Source organism: Heterodontus francisci, chromosome 6 (genome assembly GCF_036365525.1).
Source record: "Heterodontus francisci isolate sHetFra1 chromosome 6, sHetFra1.hap1, whole genome shotgun sequence".
Lineage (NCBI taxonomy): Eukaryota > Metazoa > Chordata > Chondrichthyes > Heterodontiformes > Heterodontidae > Heterodontus > Heterodontus francisci.
The window spans coordinates 84060774-84078915 of NC_090376.1; the positions used below are offsets into that span (position 1 = coordinate 84060774).

Sequence of the window (18142 nt, forward strand, 5' to 3'; positions counted from 1 at the left end):
CACTGACTTTAACAACTTCAGACCTTAACCACAGTCATAGAATGATACAGCATAGAAAGATGCCATTCAGCCCTTCATGCCTGTGCCAGATCTTTGAAAGGTTATCCAATTAGTTCCACTCCTCTGCTGTTTCCCCATAGCCCTGCAATTCTTTTTGTTTCCAAGTATCTATATAATTTCCTTTGAAAAGTTATTACTGAACCTCCTTCCGTCACCCTTTCAGGCAGTGCATTCCAGATCATCATAACTCACTGCGTTTAAAAAAAAATTTGCCCTCATCTCACCTCTTTTTCTTTTTGACACTTATTTTAAATTAGAGTCCTCTGGTTACCAACCCTTCTACCACTGGAAATAGTTTCTTCTTATTCACTCTATCAAAACCCTTCATGATTTTGACCACCTCTATTAAAACTCCCTTCAACCTTTTTAATTTAATTTATTTATTTAGAGATACAGCACTGAAACAGGCCCTTCGGCCCACCGAGTCTGTGCCGACCGTCAACCGCCTATTTATACTAATCCCATATTCCTACCACATCCCCACCTGTCCCGATATTCCCCTACCACCTACCTATACTAGGGGCAATTTATAATGGCCAATTTACCTATCTTTGGCTGTGGGAGGAAACCGGAGCACCCGGCAAGGACCCACTCAGTCATAGGGAGAACTTGCAAACTCCACATAGGCAGTACCCAGAATTGAACCTGGGTCGCTGGAGCTGTGAGGCTGCGGTGCGTGCCATTGTGCCGCCCACTTGCTCTGCTCTAAGGAGAACAACACCAGCTTCTCCAGTCTCTGCATAATAACAAAAGTCCTGCATCCCTGGTACTACTCTCATGCATCTTGTCTGCACACCTTAAAGACCTTGCCAACCTTCCAAAAGCACAGTGCTCAAATTTAGACACAATATTCCAGCTAGGGCCTAACTAGTGATTTATAAAGGTTTATCATAATTTCCTTGCTATTGTACACTATGTCGCTGGTTATAAAGCCAAGGATCCCATATGCTTTTTTTAACATCCTTATCAACTTTTCCTGCCAGCTTCAAAGATTTGTGTACATACACCCCCAGATTTCTCTATTCCTGCACACCTTTTCAAATTGTTTCATTTAGTTTACATTGATGCACCTTATTTTACCTACCAAAATTCATCACTTCACACTTCTCTGTGTTTAATTTCATCTGCCAGGTGTCCTGCAATTTCACCAGTTTGTCCTCTTGGAGGCTGTACTATCCTCCTCACTGTCTGCTATATTTCTGAGTTTGGTATCATCTGCAAATTTTGGAATTATGTCCACGATACCCAAGTCCATGTCATTCATATATATCAAAAGGAGCTGTGATTCCAGTACCAACTCCTCGGGACACCACTGTATAGGTCCCTTCAGTCTGACAAGGAACCATTCACCTCTAATTTCTGCTTTCCGTCCTTTAATCAACTTCGTCGCCACACTGCTACTGCTGCATTAATCCTATGGGCTTCAATTTTGTTAACAAGTCTATTACACAGTACCTTCTTGAGCACTTTTTGTAAGTCCGTGTACACAGCATCAACTGCAGTACTCTCGTCCAGCTTCATCATTATTTCAACAAACAAAGAAACATAGAAAATAGGAGCAGGAGTAGGCCATTCGGGCCTGCTCCGCCATTCAAAAAAGATCATGGCTAATCGTCTAATTCAGTACTATAGCCTTTTCCCCACTACTGATGTAAGGCTAACTGGTCTGTAATTCCCTGTTTTTTCTCTCCCTCCTTTTTTAAATAGTGGGGTTACATTTGCCACCCTCCAATCTGTAGAAACTGCTCCAGAGTCTTTAGAACTTTGGAAGATGACCACCAATGCATCCACTGTTTCCAGGGCCACTTCCTTTAGTACCCTGGGATGTAGATTATCAGGCCCTGGGGATTTGTCAGCCTTTAACCCCATTAATTTCCCTAGCACTATTTGTTTTACTAACAAAGAACTTAGTCAAGTCGACTGCTCCCATTTTTGACAATAGCAACTTATGTAGTGCCTTTATTGTATAAAAAGTCCCATGGTGCTTCACAGGAGTATTATCAAACTAAATTTGGTCAAAGAGTTAGGTTTTAAGGAGCTTCTTAAAGGAGAAAAAGAGGTAAAGAGGTTTTAGGAAGAGAATTCCAGAGCTTAGGGACAAGACAGCTGAAGGCATAACCACCGACGGTGGAGTGATTATAATCAGGGATACTCAAGAGTCCAGGATTGGAGGAGCACAGGTATCTCGGAGGACACTAGGGATAGAGGAGATTACAGAGATAGAGTGGGGAGAGGCCAGGGAGGAATTTGAGGGTGGGGAGAGGCCAGGAAGGGATTTGAAAACAAGGATGAGCACTTTAATATCAAGGCATTGCTTAACTAGGATCCAGTGTGGCTCAGCATGCATAGGAGTAATATATGAATGGGATTTGGTGCGAGTTAGGACATGGGCAGCAGAGTTTATGGAGGGTAAAAATGGGAGGCCAGCCAGGAATGCATTGGAATATTAAAGTCTAGATGTACTAAAGGCATGGATGAGTGTTTCAGCACAGATGAGCTGGGAGCATAATGTTACGACCAGCTGAGAAAGGGGTCTAGGGGTTCCCTCTCAGCCTTTTCCTGGTTTGGCCATAACCAGGTTTAATTTTTTAAAACACCGTGTTTTAGCTTCCCCTCAGGGAATCCTTATTCACTGCTTTACAATTGTAGTGGCAAAGAAATCAACCAGACAGGTTTTATTAGATTTAAACAAGGAAGGTGTAAGTTTATTAACCTTAAAACTCTAACTCAGTTAAAACTACTTCAAATACACGATGCAACCATGCTAGCATGCATATGCAATAAACACACATGCAGATCGAGACAGAAAAGGAGAAAGAATAAAGGGGAAAAGTTTGAAGCAATAGCTGGAGTTCATTTGCTGTCCTTTGAGTGTGATTGCAGTTAAATCTTGCTGTTTTGTTGGGGCCCAGTGCACACTTTCAAACTTGTTTTGATGTAGGAGTCTTCTCTCTCGAGGTTTAAGTGGCTTCAGTGGATCTGGAAATTCATGAGAGATAGAGAGCAAGGGAGAGACTTTCCTTCTCATTTGTTTTCAAATTGCAGTCTCTGTCTTCAAACTGTTCTGTGAACACAATTCAAAAACCCTGGGCCAGCAGGTTGATCATGTGACTAGGTTTTTTCAACAAACTCTCCTACGTTTTTGTGGATTCCTTTCATCTTAAACACCCACAGAGGGGTGGGGTAGGAGGAAATGGAATGCTGGCTTGTTACCCATTAAGTGTCTGGTGATCAAAATCCATTTAGGTTAATTGGATCAGGGAGCAGCAGTTCCATTGCCTCTCCAGGCAACTCTCTCTTAGCATGCAAATGTTTCCAGCTACTGCTGTGATTTCTTTAAACAAGTCATCTTTTTAGTCCAGCAGCAGTTTAAAATTAATGTTCCGTATAACAAAATTAATATTCCTCATTTGTTGCAGGTGGGGTCTTCAAGAATGTAAGAAATAGGAGCAGGAGTAGGCCATATGGCCCCTTCAGTCTGCTCCATCATTCAATAACATCATAGGTAATCTTCGACCTCAACTCCATTTTCCTGCCCAATCCTCTTATCCCCGATTCTGTTAGAGTCCAAAAATCTATCAATCTCAACCTTGATATACTCAATGACTTAGCATCCAGAACCCTCTGGGTAGAGAATTCCAAAGATTCACAACCTGCTCTGCTGCATTCTAGCTTCTGCTATTGCCCAGAATGCTGGCAGTCGGATGCCATTTAAATCGGGCCTGCCACATCTACATCCAGCCTCCTCAATGTGTCCACTGCCCCAATTAGATTGTGAATGCACCAGCTGGCCACTAATTGGCCACTTCCTTCAAAATACCATCAGACGTAGGCAGTAATGTTGAGCGGAGTTGGGACCCGGAAATGGTCCCAACGTGGGGTCCTGTCTCTGAAATGAAAATTCAGCCTCTTGTGTCCTCCTCATAGCTTACCTTCCCATTAAGCTTTGTATTGTCAGAAACTGGGATACATTACACTTGGTTCCTTCCTATAAGTCTTTAATATAGATTGTAAATAGCTGAGACCCCACCCCGATCCTTGTGACACCCCATTAGTAACAGCCTGCCAACTTGAAAATGATCCATTATTCTCTGCTTTCTGTCTGTTAATGAATAATCTATCCATGCTAATATAATACCCCCCAACCCCATGAGCCCTTGTTTTGTGTAACAACCTTTCATGTGGCATATTATCGAATGCCTTTTGAAAATACAAATATACTAAATCCACTAGTTACTCTTTATCTACCCTGCTAATTCCAACCTCAAAAAGCTCTCTGACAACTGATATCAGACTAATAGGCCTGTAATTCTGTTTTCTCTCTTCCTCTTTCTTGAATAGCAGTGTTACATTTGCTATCTCCTACACCACTGGAACCATTCCAGAATCTAAGGAATTTTGGAAAATCAAAACCGTGCATCCACTATCTCTGCAGCCACCTCTTCTAGAATGCTAGAATGTCAGCCATCAGGTCTGGGGAATTTGTCTGCTTTTAGTCCCATTAATTTCTCTGGTACTTTTTCTTAACTAATATTAGTTATGTAATTCTCTCACTCTCATTAGACCCTTGGTTGCCTACTGTTTCTGATATTTTGTTGTCTGCTACTGTAAAGACAGATACAAATATATGTTTAACATCTCCATCATTTTCTTACTGCACATTATAATTTCTCCTGTCTCGGCTCCCTCTAAGCTCTGCACACAGGCCACGCACAAGTCAGACCCATTAAGTTACCGCACAAAAAAAATTAAAGTGCCCATGCACTAACAAATCAGCTGTGCACTGCAGAAAAATGGAGGGTACGTTGGTCTCAGTCTTTAAGGGACAGTCTTGTACTTTTGCTGCCCTCTTCCTTTTTACATACATGTAGAAGCTCTTACAATATGCTTTTATATTTCTTTCCAGTTTATTCTCATTCTATTTTCTACCTCTATCAATTTTTGCTCATGCTTTGCAGGTTTCTAAAACTCTCCCAATCCTCAAACTTACTCGACTTCTTGGCAACATTATAAACCTCTTCATTTCATCTAATACTATCCTTAACCTCTTTTGTTTGCCAGAGATGGATTACTTTTCCCATGGAGGTTTTATTTCTCAATGGAATGTATATTAGTTGACAATTAAGAATATTTAAAAAATGTTTGCCATGGCTTTTCTACCATCATATTTTTAAATCTAATATCCTAATCTCCCTTACCCAACTTGTCCCTCAACCCTACATAATTGTCTTTTTTAAGTTTGGGACTGTAGATTCAGCATTAAGTTTATCACTCTTGAACTCAATGTGAAATTCATCATATTATGATCACTCTTCCCCAGGGGATTCCTGACTATGAGATTACTAATTAAGACTTTCTCATTGCACAAGGCAAGATTCAAAATAGCCTTATCCCTTGTTGGTTTTATGATGTATTGTTCTACTTATCTGCCTCAAATGTAATCCAAACTATTTTTGCCAATTTGATTTGTCCAATCTGTGTGAAGAATTAAGTCCTCCATAATTAGTGCATTACCTTTCTTCCAAGCTCCTATTATTTCTTGATTAATACTCTGTCCAACAGTGTAGCTACTATTAGAGGGACCTGTAAACTATTCCCACCAGTATTTTCTGGCCCTTGTTATTTCTTTCTTTCACCCATACTGATTATACTTTCTGCTCTTCCAAGCCAAGATCCTGCCTCACTACTGTCCTTACACCATCCTTTATCATCAGGGCTGCACCTCACTACTTTTCTACTTTTTCTGCCTTTTTGGAACTTCAAGTCCCTATGAATGTTTAGTTTCCAACTTTCGTCACCATGCAACCAGGTCTCTGTTTTGGCTATTAAATCAAACCATTTATCTCTATTTGTGCCATTAATTTGTCTATCTTATTATGAATGCTTCATGCATTCAGATAAAGCACCTTTAATTTTAACTTTTCACCTTTTTTCCTTGATTTGACCTTATTCACTGAAAGACTACAACTGTTAAACTCTGTCCCTTCCTGTCACACTCTGCTTATCCTTACTAAATCACTGCATTGTTCTATTGCTCTAGCTCCTTGACTTTTCCCTTTAGAGTTATAAATTACCCCTTACCTGGACCCTGCCCACCCACTGATGTTTTAAATTGAAGCCCTAGCTGCAGCCCTAGTTAGTCGATTCACCAGGAGACTGGTCCCAACCTGGTTTAAGCAGAACCTGTCCCAGTGGAACAGCTCCCTCTTTCCCCATTACTGGTGCCAGTGTCCCATGAATTGAAACCCCTGCCTCCCACGCACCTTTTCATCCTGGCATTCAATTCTTTCATCTGCTTGACCCTATGTCAATTTTCACATGGCTCAGGTAGTAATCCAGAAATTATTACCTTCGTTTTTCTGTTTATTAATTTGGACCCTAGCTCTTCAAACTCTCTCAGCAGAACCTCATTCCTAGTTCTACCTATGTCATTAGTTCCTACATGGATCACAACAACTGGATCCTCCTCCTCCCACTCTAAGTTATTTTTCAGCCACTGGCACTGGGCAAGCACAGCCTTTTGGACTCCTGGTCATGACTGCAGAGAACAATATCTATCCCCCTGACGATACCATCCCCTACCACTTTTTTATGCATTTCTTTATGCTCCCCCCACCACTTGAATGACTTCCTGTATCACTGTATCATGTTCAGTTCGCCCATCCATCCAGCAGCCTTTGTTTTCATCCATACAGGTAGCAAGTACCTCGTACCTGTGAGACAAGGTCAAACGCTGAAGCACCTCCATCATTGCATCCTGGGTTCCCATACCTACTTGACCCGCAGTCACATCTTCCTGTCCCTGACCAGTGAACAAATCTAAACTAATACCTAACCTGAGGAGTATGACCGACTCCTGGATCAAACTGTCCAGATACGACTGCCTGATGCATTGCAATGTTTTCAGTTTGGGCTCCAGCTCAGCAACTCTGAGCCGATGTTCCTTGAGTTGCTGACACTCACAGCAGGTGTGGTTGATGTGGTTGCTTGGCCTCTCATTGGTCTTCACCAACTTTCACATGCTGCAGTTACGACACACCACCTGCTCTGCTATTCCTATCTGACTGTGCTTTACATGTTTAATTAAAGTTTTTATTCACTTGCTATTTTGCTTTATTAACTAGTTTATCTAGTTTAAGAACTGAACCCGGGTCGCTGGAGCTGTGAGGCTGCGGTGCTAACCAGCAGTTCTGGGTACTGCCTGTGTGGAGTTTGCAAGTTCTCCCTGTGATCGTGTGGGTTTCCGCCGGGTGCTCCGGTTTCCTCCCACAGCCAAAGACTTGCAGGTTGATAGGTAAATTGGCCATTGTAAATTGCCCCTAGTGTAGGTAGGTGGTAGGAGAATGGTGGGGATGTGGTAGAGAATATGGGGTTAATGTAGGATTAGTATAAATGGGTGGTTGTTGGTTGGCATAGACTATGTGGGCTGAAGGGCCTGTTTCAGTGCTGTATTTTTAAATAAATAAATAGTCTCAGCCCTTAGTTTAAACCATTGCCCTGGCTTAAAGAGCAATATAAAGTAATACTTAGCGGCCAGTGACCCATCTGCTGTGATTTCACTGCTTGATTAATTTTTGCTCTCTCTCTCTCTTATTGCTCCATTATCCCTGCTGCTCTTGCTTTTGGGCCTTTGCTGGTCTCACTATGCTCTCAGACCTCTGCTGCTCTCACAGTGCTCTCAGGCCTCTGCTGCCCACACTGTGCTCTTAGGCCTCTGCTGCACCTTTTCTCCTGCCCGCTCTCATTGTGCTGTCAGATCTCCACTGCTCTTCCTGCCTTGTTAACGGAAGGTGGAGTCAGGCGTGATACGGAGGTGGAAATAGGCATTCTTCGTGACGATGTGGATGTATAGTCAGAAGCACATTTCAGGGTCAAATATGACACCAAGGTCACAGACAGTCTGGTTCAGCCTCATACAGTTGCCGGGGGAGGGATGAAGATGATAGCTTGCGAATACAGTTTCTGGTAGGGACTGAAAACAATGGCCTGGATTTTACTTTGCTGCCGCCGTAAAAGATGGCGGCCTGCAAGTGCGGGTTTTACTTCGCGGAACCACCGCAATATTATACGCGAAGGCTCATTTACATGGCTGGGGCGGACCATCCACTAAAGGCCTGCGGCAGGAGCAGAAACCTGATTGGAGGGATTTGAACATGGAGTTCTGGGAAAGATAGGAACAGATTTGGGAGGCAACAATACATTTAGGGACTTTGGAAGGGAAAGGGAGGTTAGCGATGGGGTGGTAGCTTGCAAAGATGCAGGATCAAGGATTGATTTTTTTGAGGAGAGTGGTGATGACTGTGGAATTGAAAAAGAGAGGGACAGTACCTGAGGAGAGAGAACTGTTAACAATGTCAGCTAACGTGGGAGCCAGGAAGGGAAGTAGGCAGTTACCAGTTAGTGGGGATGGCATTGAGGAGCATCATGTGGGCCTCATGGATATGATGAGCTCGGAGACAGCATGAGGGGAGATAGGAGAGATACTAGAGAAAGATGCAAATTCAGGGCTAAGGTTCCGGAGAAACATAAAGGAAGTTTGGCCTAGTGGGCCAGCGGAAGAGAGGGTAGTGACAGAGGCAGCTGATCAAATTATCTCAATCTTAGTGACAAAGAAACCCGTGAGCTCCTCAAGCTTGTTGGAGATGAGAGTGGAGGAGGGAGGGAAGACGTATTTAAGAAGATGGTTTGCAGTAGAGAAGATGGGGGTTATCTTTTCATTCCAGGATGATCCTGGAATAGTGAAAAGTTTTGAAAGACGAGAGCATGACCTGAGAATGCTTTACATAGTTCAGTGAGATCTACACCAGTTATCTCTCCTTGGACTTAAGGGAACGGAGGTGAGGAACATACCAGAAGGAATGACCAGGGTGAGAGAGTAAATTTTCTTGGCCAGCAGATGCTGGTAGTATTGGATGGGTGAGCTAGTGCTTACAAGAATGAGGCTGGTATGTGGAATGCAATTTCCTATCAATATACAGGATGGTTTCTACCCCTAGTGTCATCTGTCATTTTCTTCCTCCAAATTCCTGGGCCACTTGAGCCCTCTCCCCTTAGCTGGATTTTTAGATTTTCTTTCCCTCTGCTCTTCTAGAACCATTTACACAGAATCTGGGTTTCAGATACATATTTTATTGCTCTAATTATTGCCTCCTTTTGTCTTTTTTATTTTTTTATGGGATGTGGGCATCGTTGTCAAGGCCAGGATTTGTTGCCCATCCCTAATTGCCCTTGACAACTGAGTGGCTTGCTAGGCCATTTCAGAAGGCAGTGAAGTTTCAACCACATTGCTGTGGGTCTGGAATCACATGTAGGCCAGACCAGATAAGGACAGCAGATTTCCTTCCCAAAAGGACATTACCAGATAGATTATTTCAACAATCGATGATAGTTTCATGGCACCATTACTGAGACTAGCTTTCAATTCCAGATTTTTATTAATTAATTGAACATAGTCCAGTGACATTACCACTATGCCACCATCTCCCCCTTGCACCATTTTCATTTCCATCATTTAATCAATTGCTGTCTTTCACCTAATTGCAGGCAAATTGTTTTCTTCCCAACTCCTTTTCTCCGGCTCTGTTCATGTTTATAAGCTGTCCATTGGTAGCATCTTCCAGTTCTGACGAATGGTCATTGACCTGAAATTTTAAGCTTATTTTCCACTCTCCATAGATGCTGCCTACCTGCTGAGTCTTTTCAGCATTTTCAGTACTTATTTGAAACGTTAAGGCTTTTTTCACCTCTCTTTTACAACTGAATTGATGATGAATCCTGGAAAAGGCCTTCTTTCTAATATGTAGCTGATTCTCACTACAGTTAGTTTGTAATATTATCTAAAAGCCTCTGATGTTCCTTGTGTGTTCCAGAAAACTGACAAATTCAGCAGTTACCCAGTATATCACAGTGCTTACGAAACATTTGAGGTGGTGGAATGGTTTTATGACCCATCCTTTAAGAAACTACTTGCGGTGGCCCAGGTACGAGGAGGATTAGTTTATGAGATTGCTGACTCTATCATCATACCTTTTGACTGCAGAGATTATGCTGAAGCTTTGAGCTACTATGCAAACGTCATTTATGAGCAGGCCAAGCAGCATCAATTTCAGCTGAACAAATATCAGGTTTCTTTTGGTAAGTAAGTGTTTCAATTATGATTGATGAGTTAATTATTTCACTTGATGAACTTCATCCATACGATTGGACAATTTTTTGTGTTAAGAGTGATAAATTCTGGAATAAAAGCAAAATACTGCAGATGCTGGAAATTTGAAATAAAAAAGAAAATGTGCTGGAAAATTCTGGAAGTTGTGTGAACTGATAGGCTGGTCAGACTCATTGAGAATCTGCCATCTTGAAAGAGAGGAGATCTTCATTCAGTGATACAGATTAAATTAAACTCAGGTTCTGGAGGTGAAAAATTGTGCAATAAGTTGATGTATCATTCATTCCCAAAAAATTTAGATTTGGATCACTTAAGAAGATGGATTACAAAAAAGCAAATGGATTTTAATCTAGATCAAGTTAAAAACAGAAAATGCTAGGAACACTCAGCAGATCAGGCAGCACAGAGAACAGAGTTAAAGTTTAAGATCAACGACCTATCATCATGTAAGGATACAGACCTGAAACATAGGTCTGGATCATGCTGGCAAAATAACGATGGGGCTATCAGCACTCACCTTGCGCAAAGTGTAAGTATGGCAACAACTTCCGGCAACTGCACGTGCACAGTTAAATATGGACTGACCAGCTACTCCAAAAGCTTTGCTGCACTGGTACCTCGCCGAGAGACTGGGCATTAAAACACATGGAAGGGCGTGAGGTTGCTGTACTTATGTGGTAGACACCCACTAAACTTGACAGAAAAAGTTAGGGCTTGTCCATTCCAGTGTAAGTAAAATTTTACTGGTGTGATAAGTCTTAATTATTGCCAAACAACCTCTCTAGCACTGAAAGTTAACTTTTACAAATGTAGAGTCTCATTTTTTAAGGTTTTAATTGTTGCTGGAGATTTTTTTTAATTACATTTTTTAAAACTTCTTTCTTTCTCATTTCTCTCACTCTTTTAATCCCATCTTTCTTTCCATCTCCTTATTTTACTTTCAGTACCTGACCTGGTATTGAATTATTCTAAATTACACTTCTTGGTTCAAACATTGCAGGTGTGGAATTGGGCAAATTGTGTTTAACTAACTTGCTTGAGTTGTTTGATGAGATAACAGAAAGGGTTGATGAGGGTGATGCGGATGATGTGTACGTGGACTTCCAAAAGGCATTTGATAAAGTGCCACGTAACAGGCTTGTCAGCAAAGTTAGAGCCCATAGAATAAATGGGACAATAGTAGCATGGATACAAAATTGGCTGAGTGACAGGAAACAAAAAGTAGTTGTGAACGGCTATTTTTCAGACCGGAAGAAGGCATATAGTGGGGTTCCCCAGGGGTCGGGGTTGGGACCCCTGCCTTTCTTCATATATATTAATGACCTAGACTTGGGTGTACAGGGCACAATTTCAAAATCTGCAGATGATACAAAACTTAGAAGTATTATGAACTGTGAGGAAGATAGTGATAAAATTCAAAAGGACATAGACAAGCTGGTGGAATGGACGGGCAAGAGCCATATAAAATTCAGTGCAGAAATGTGAGGTGATTCATTTTCATAGGAAGAATGAGGATAGGCAATATAAATTAAAGGGTACAATTTGAAAGGGATCCAGGAGCAGAGGAACCTGGGGGTATATATGCACAAATCATTGAAGCTTGCAGGGCAGCTTGAGAGAGCGGTTAATAAAGCAAATGGGATCTTGGGCTTTATAAATAGGGGCCTAGAGTACAAAAACAAGGAAGTTATGATAAACCTGTACAAAACACTGTGTTTGGCTGTAACTGGAGTATTGTGTCCACTTTCGGAAGAATGTGAAGGCATTAGAGAGTTTTCAGAAAAGATTCATGAGAATGGTTCCTGGGATGAGGAACTTCAGTTACGTGGATAGGTTGGAGAAGCTGGGCTGAGTTTTACTAGCCCTCTGGCATCGGGGGTCGTGGTGAGGGGGCCCGGAAAATTCTTCTGGGAGAGGCCCGTAACGACCCCCAATGCCGGAGGGTCCCGCCGCAATTGACCGGTGGCGTAAGGCCTCGGTGCGGATGCAGGGCATTTATTTTCATATGAAAATTATATTAAAATTAATAATTACTTACCTGCTAGCGACGGCTGTCCCACACCGATATTCCGGCCGTTGGCCGGAACTCCCGCGCTTTTAGAAACATGACACTGGTGGGGAGGGGGGAGGAGGGATTGACAGAATCCTACACGATTGGTTGGGGGGGTGGGGGATGCTGGGAAGGGGTTGAAGGGTAAAGTGGTGAAAGGTCAGGGGAAGGTTGGAATCTAATTTTTAAATATTTTTGTCTGGAAAGAGCTATTCAGATATAGTGTTCTCATTGGGGAGCGTGGGAGAGGGGATTTGCGCTGATAATAAAGCTTAAACTTTAATGTTTTAACACGTCATTTAAAAAATTTCAATTAAAATGCAGGGATTGAAGCCCTTTAAAAGTGGCGCTGGCGCCTGCGCGGTGGTGCCGGATGCCATTGCCGGGGATGGAGCAGCCACCCCCTTTATGTCATCGGGAGCGGCTGTTCCACCCCCTCTATCTAAATGAGCCCCTGCGCAAAATATTGTGAGGGCTCAGCGGCGCACAAGTCACGCGTGCGCCTCGCCTTCCTTCAAGCTCGCTGTTGAGAATTGATAGAGGTGTTCAAAATCATGGACAGAGTAGATCGGGAGAAATCATTCCATTGGCTGAAGGATCCAGAACCAGAGGACATCGATTTAAGGTGATTGGCAAAAGAAGCAACAGCAACATGAGGAAAAACTTTTTTATACAGCAAGTGGTCAGAATCTGGGATGCACTGTCTGAGAGTGTGGTGAAGGCAGATTCAATCGAGGCTTTCAAAAAAGAACCGGATAATTATCTGAAGAGAAACATTTTGCAAGGCTATGTAGAAAAGGCAGTGGAGTGGGACCAGGTGAGTTGCTCTTGCAGAGAGCCAGCACAGACACAATGGGCCAAATGGCCTCCTTCTGTGCTCTAACCATTCTATGATGTTTGGAGGTTCTCCACTGCCTGGCCAGGTTGCACCTCTTGGGTAACTGAAAGGCAAAAGGCAAAGGAGTAAGATTGTGGTATGGAGAGTAAGGAGAGTAAAAGCTGTATGCTTACACCATCTGCAGTTTGTAAATCAGAAGAGATGTGGGATGAGGGGGGCGGGGGGGGGTAGTGAGATGTGTGAAGGAGGATTTGGTCTGACGATTTCAGTCCCATTGCTGGCCAAGGTCTCAACAATGGCCGTTCCAATAATGGCCAGCACCGATTCCACACGGGGATTGGGACATACAGGCATGCTTGTCCCCCTCCAGTTAGTTCCTGCTGCATCCAGTTGTGCACCACCTTCTCCTGAAGAGAGATGGAAGTGTGTCAGTGAGTGTGGTGCCGTCTATTTGGATGATATGGTTGTCATGGCAGTGTGTGCAAGCTGTGAGATGTGGGTGTGAGGCTTGCAGCAGTGCTAAGTGTATTATTGTGAGGTGAAGTGAAGGTGAAGGTATAAGTCCTATTTGATAGAGATTGTTGGTAGGTGCGCCATGGGGATGTGTTGCATTGCATAGTGTGTGAGGTTCGTAGTGCAGTTGGTAGGATATTGCATTTCAGGATGCATTCACTGACCACTAGTCACTCATGTGAGGTCTGAACCTTTTGTACCACTACATCCTGGTCCTGGGGCTTGACTCTTGGCATTGACCTCCATGGTTATCTGCTCCCATTGCCTTTTGATTGTGTGTTTAAAGGGCCTGAAATGGCTTTCTAGTCACCACAAGTTCCAATACAAAAGCCCATAGAAAATCTGTGATCAAGTGTAAGTATGATGATCAGCATTAATCCAGGCCATTAACTTTGTTTCTCTATCCATAGATGTTATCTGACCTGCTGAATGCTTTTAGCATTTTCTGTTATTACAGATATCCAACATCTGCAGTATTTTGCTTTTGTTTCAGATAAAACTAATGTTTTGCATTTTGGAACCGGAAATGTAAAAATAATGTTCACTAGTAAAGTTGGGAAGGAAAGTGATTTATGTGTCATTATTGAGAATCATTGAACTATTCCAGTTGATGTGAAGTTTAAACAAATAAATGAGAATTGGATACTGAGATGTACAGTCTGTTTTTGAAAATTCAGAGTAACTTAATCAGCATTTTCATGGGTTAAATAACACTTTCTTGTCTCATTGTAGTTGCATTAAGCCTGGAGCCAATGAATAAAGGTCTCTAGATTGTTGAGACAGTCTAAAGGTATTAATTAATGATATATGGGGCTGAATTTTACCAGCCCTCTGACATCGGGGCTGGTGGTGGGGGGGAGGGCCCATAAAATTCTTCCGGGAGATTTCTGCCACATACCCTGGCAACGGGAAGGCCCCGCCGCATTTTACTGGTGGGGTCGAGGCCTCAGTGCGGACCCCCCCACCCCCCGGCCCCCCCTACCCCCCGGTCCCCGGTCGCTCGGCGGCAGAGCCTTAATTTTCATATGTAAGTGCATTGTAATATATTCAAATAAACTTAGCTTGTCCCAACGGCGATCCCACACCAATATTCCAGCCGGCGGCTGGAAGTCCTGCGCCTTCGGATCTCTGTTCAGAGATCTGAGGCGTGACACCGGTGGGGAGGGGGAGGAGTGAAATTCTCAGGGTTTGGAGGGGGGAGCGGGGAGAAATATTGTAATTGGTTGTGGGGATGATGGGAAGGGGTTGAGGGTCAAAGGTTCTGACGTTAGGGGGGAAAGTTCAGGAAATCAAAAGGTGCTTTTTTGGGGGGATTATGTCACTGTAATAAATGAAGACTCATTGGGGGTGTTGGGAGAGGGGAATCTAAGTTGGAATAAAATTGTTCGGCAGGTTGCAGTGAAGCAGGACCTTTAAAAATTGAAATGAGAATGAAGGGCCTGAAGCGTTTTAAAAATGGCACCGGTGTTTGTGTGGTGGCGTCTGGTGCCATTGCTGGGGATGGAGTGGCTGCCCCCTTTACGTTATTGTGGGTGGCTGCTCTGCCCCCTCCATTTAAATGAGCCCCCCTGCATGAAATATCGCAGGGGCTCAGCAACGGGCAATCCGCAAGGGCGGACCGACAACTTCAAAGCATGCCGCCGCGATTTGCGGCGCGCTGATAAAATTCAGGCCATGGTGTATTCACACTGACAAATTTTACAATGTCCATGTAGTATAATTCAGTTGCAGAGAGGACCAGAGATATATTTGAGGTCTTGTGGAGTGTCAATGTGGTAGACCTATCATTAGTTGAGATTTGTGGGATGCTTGTATTGGACTGAAATATAGGACCAGGTTAAAAAAAAAGGATCTTCTGTGTAGGGGTGTTACTTAGAAACTGTAAGCCTGTACAGCAGTCAATGCTGGGAAGCTATTTACATTGGTTGCCTCTTAACCATCAGTACTTAAAAAGTTAAAAGTAATATAATGCAGTTGGATTTCATTAAAAAGTGAAAATTTTCCTAAAATCTGTTATTGTGTTTCAGACTCTCTCTTCTCAGCTGTACACAATTTTACATGCGTTGCCACTGATTTTCATACACGATTGGAAAAGATTGACATCACAAAGTGAGTTCTAAAATCAACTGGACTACGGTAAAGTTGAAAACTGTGCTTCATCTCCTTGTGCTGCTGTTGTATGTTGCTCTCCCACTCTTTGTTTATGTCTTTGTCCTCCAATAAAGCAGAGCATGTCTTCTTCCTGATTGCAAATTAACCAACAAGGGGCTCGGCAATGGGAACCTAATTAAAATATTTTGATTTATTTAACTAAAGGAATTAATACTTAATTCGTCGCGATGGCCGTCCCACACCGATAGTCCAGTCAGTTGCCAGAACTCCTGCCAGAACTCATTTGGAGATCCGAGGCAGAACACTGGTGGGGAGGGGGGAGGAGTGAAGTTTTCAGGGTAGGATGGGGAGCGGAGAAAACTCTTGCTATTCGTTGAAGGGATAGTGGGAAGGGGTTGGAAGTCAAACTTAATAAAGCTCGGGGAGGGAAGTTCGGGATCGGAAGAAAAGTTTTTTTGGGGGGAGAGGGCAATTAATAAATTGATTAGTGATTGGGGGTTGAGAGAGGGAATTGGAACTTTGAATAAAATTTTAATGTTTTAAAAACTGTCACTTAAAAATTTTAATGCTTCGGAAGAGCCAGAAGCCCTTTAAAAATGGCACCGGCGCCTGCGTGATGGCACCGGACACCGTTGCCGGGGACGGAGCACGCCCCCTCTATGTCATTGGGGGTGGGCTCTGTCCTGGACATGTAAATGAGCATGAAATATCACGATGGCTCTGCGGCGCACATCTTGCACATGCGCCATGCCGTTTTTGAAGCTTGCCGCCGAGATCGACGGCGAGCTGGAAAAATTCGCCCAAGATTTATGAGAAAAATTGGATTAGAGATTTTACACACCTTCCCTCCACTTAGAGCCTTCATGTGTTAACCTAGATAACATCTGGGAAGTTCATTATTCAATGCTGGCCAATTGATTGGAGTGTTATGGCTTGAATCACTATTGAAGTTATATGAATTAAGCATCAGAGATGAATATGAAGAGGCAATAAAAAAAAAACTGAGCATATGAATTTAATCAGACACTATGAATGTAGGCGATGTCTGACTATTGAAAGAATGATGAAAGCAACCATGACAACCTATAGTTGATTCTTTCAAACATGTTCTGGAGTTCAGACTCTTAAATCTGGATGGTTCAGCAGGTAAAAGTTTGCTGATACTGGTAGCAGATCTGACTAGTGATGTTATTACTGTGGGGTGATTGAGGAGAGTCAGTGTCAATTAGTCATTGGCAGTAGGCAGACTGTATGGGCAGAATTTTGGCAGCATGCTCAAACAATGGCAGCGCCCCCCCCCCCCCCCCCAATCATGTGGAGGGGGCAGGCTGTCCATCGCCAGCAATGGCATCAGCTGCCTGTGCACAGGCACTGGTGCCATTTTTAAAGGGTAGCCAGCCTGCCAGCATATTTGAATTTTTAAAGATACAGTCCCCCCAAAATTTATCAAATAAATTTCTAACACTGTTTCCCACCCCCCCAATAACAATTATGTTAACTATTTGTCCTTCCCCTCCCCCTCCCCCCAAAAAAGACACAACCTTTTGTTATGAGTGTTTCAATTTTTTTTGTTAAATTTTGAGAATTTGTGTTTTGAAACTGAGAGGGATTCCATAGATGCTGGAACTTTGGGTGTTTTTTTTTTTAAAGAGAGGTCACCAGAGGTTTGGACTGAGTTTGAACTGTAAACAGTTACTGGAAATCATCTGTTTTCAAATAAAAACCCAGCAGGGGTTGTTTTTAACTTGGAGAAATGTTTACAAAGAAGCAACAAACCAAGATTTATAGATGTCAGGAGACTGGACTTCTGGTAAGTTTTGCTTTCAATATGAACTGTTAAAAAGCCAGCAGGTGTTTCTGTCTGCAACAGAAGAAAAACAACTCAACTCTCTCTCTCTTGAAAATCAATCCTGCATCCAGTTTCAAGTTCCTATTTCCTCCTGTATTTGAAGAAAACCTACATGTTTACCGGAACCTTGCCTGTCAGATGTGTGGGAATTGAAACCTTGTTGTTGCAGCCCTGCTGTAAGATCTATTTGGAGCCTCAGTTGCTGCATCTCATGGAAAGCCTACCCAAACTGATCATCAACGTCACCTGGAAAGAACTTAGTTTAGTTTAGAGATACAGCACTGAAACAGGCCCTTCGGCCCAACAAGTCTGTGCCGACCATCAACCACCCATTTATACTAATCCTACATTCCTACCACATCCCCACCTGTCCCTATATTTCCCTACCACCTACCTATACTAGGGGCAATTTATAATGGCCAATTAACCTATCAACCTGCAAGTCTTTGGCATGTGGGAGGAAACCGGAGCACCCGGAGGAAACCCACGCAGACACAGGGAGAACTTGCAAACTCCACACAGGCAGTACCCAGAATTGAACCCGGGTCGCTGGAG

General features: G+C 43.0%; 1 protein-coding gene across 2 annotated transcripts in view; it reads left to right on the forward strand.

The window, feature by feature from the left end:
• Positions 1–18142, forward strand: part of naalad2 (N-acetylated alpha-linked acidic dipeptidase 2) — a 204216-nt gene that overhangs the window by 171327 nt on the left and 14747 nt on the right. For both annotated transcript variants that reach the window (XM_068033980.1, XM_068033981.1), the window contains 2 exons: positions 9930–10194; positions 15654–15735. In XM_068033980.1, the coding sequence (XP_067890081.1) occupies positions 9930–10194; positions 15654–15735 (347 nt within the window). The remainder of the gene's footprint in view (positions 1–9929; positions 10195–15653; positions 15736–18142) is intronic.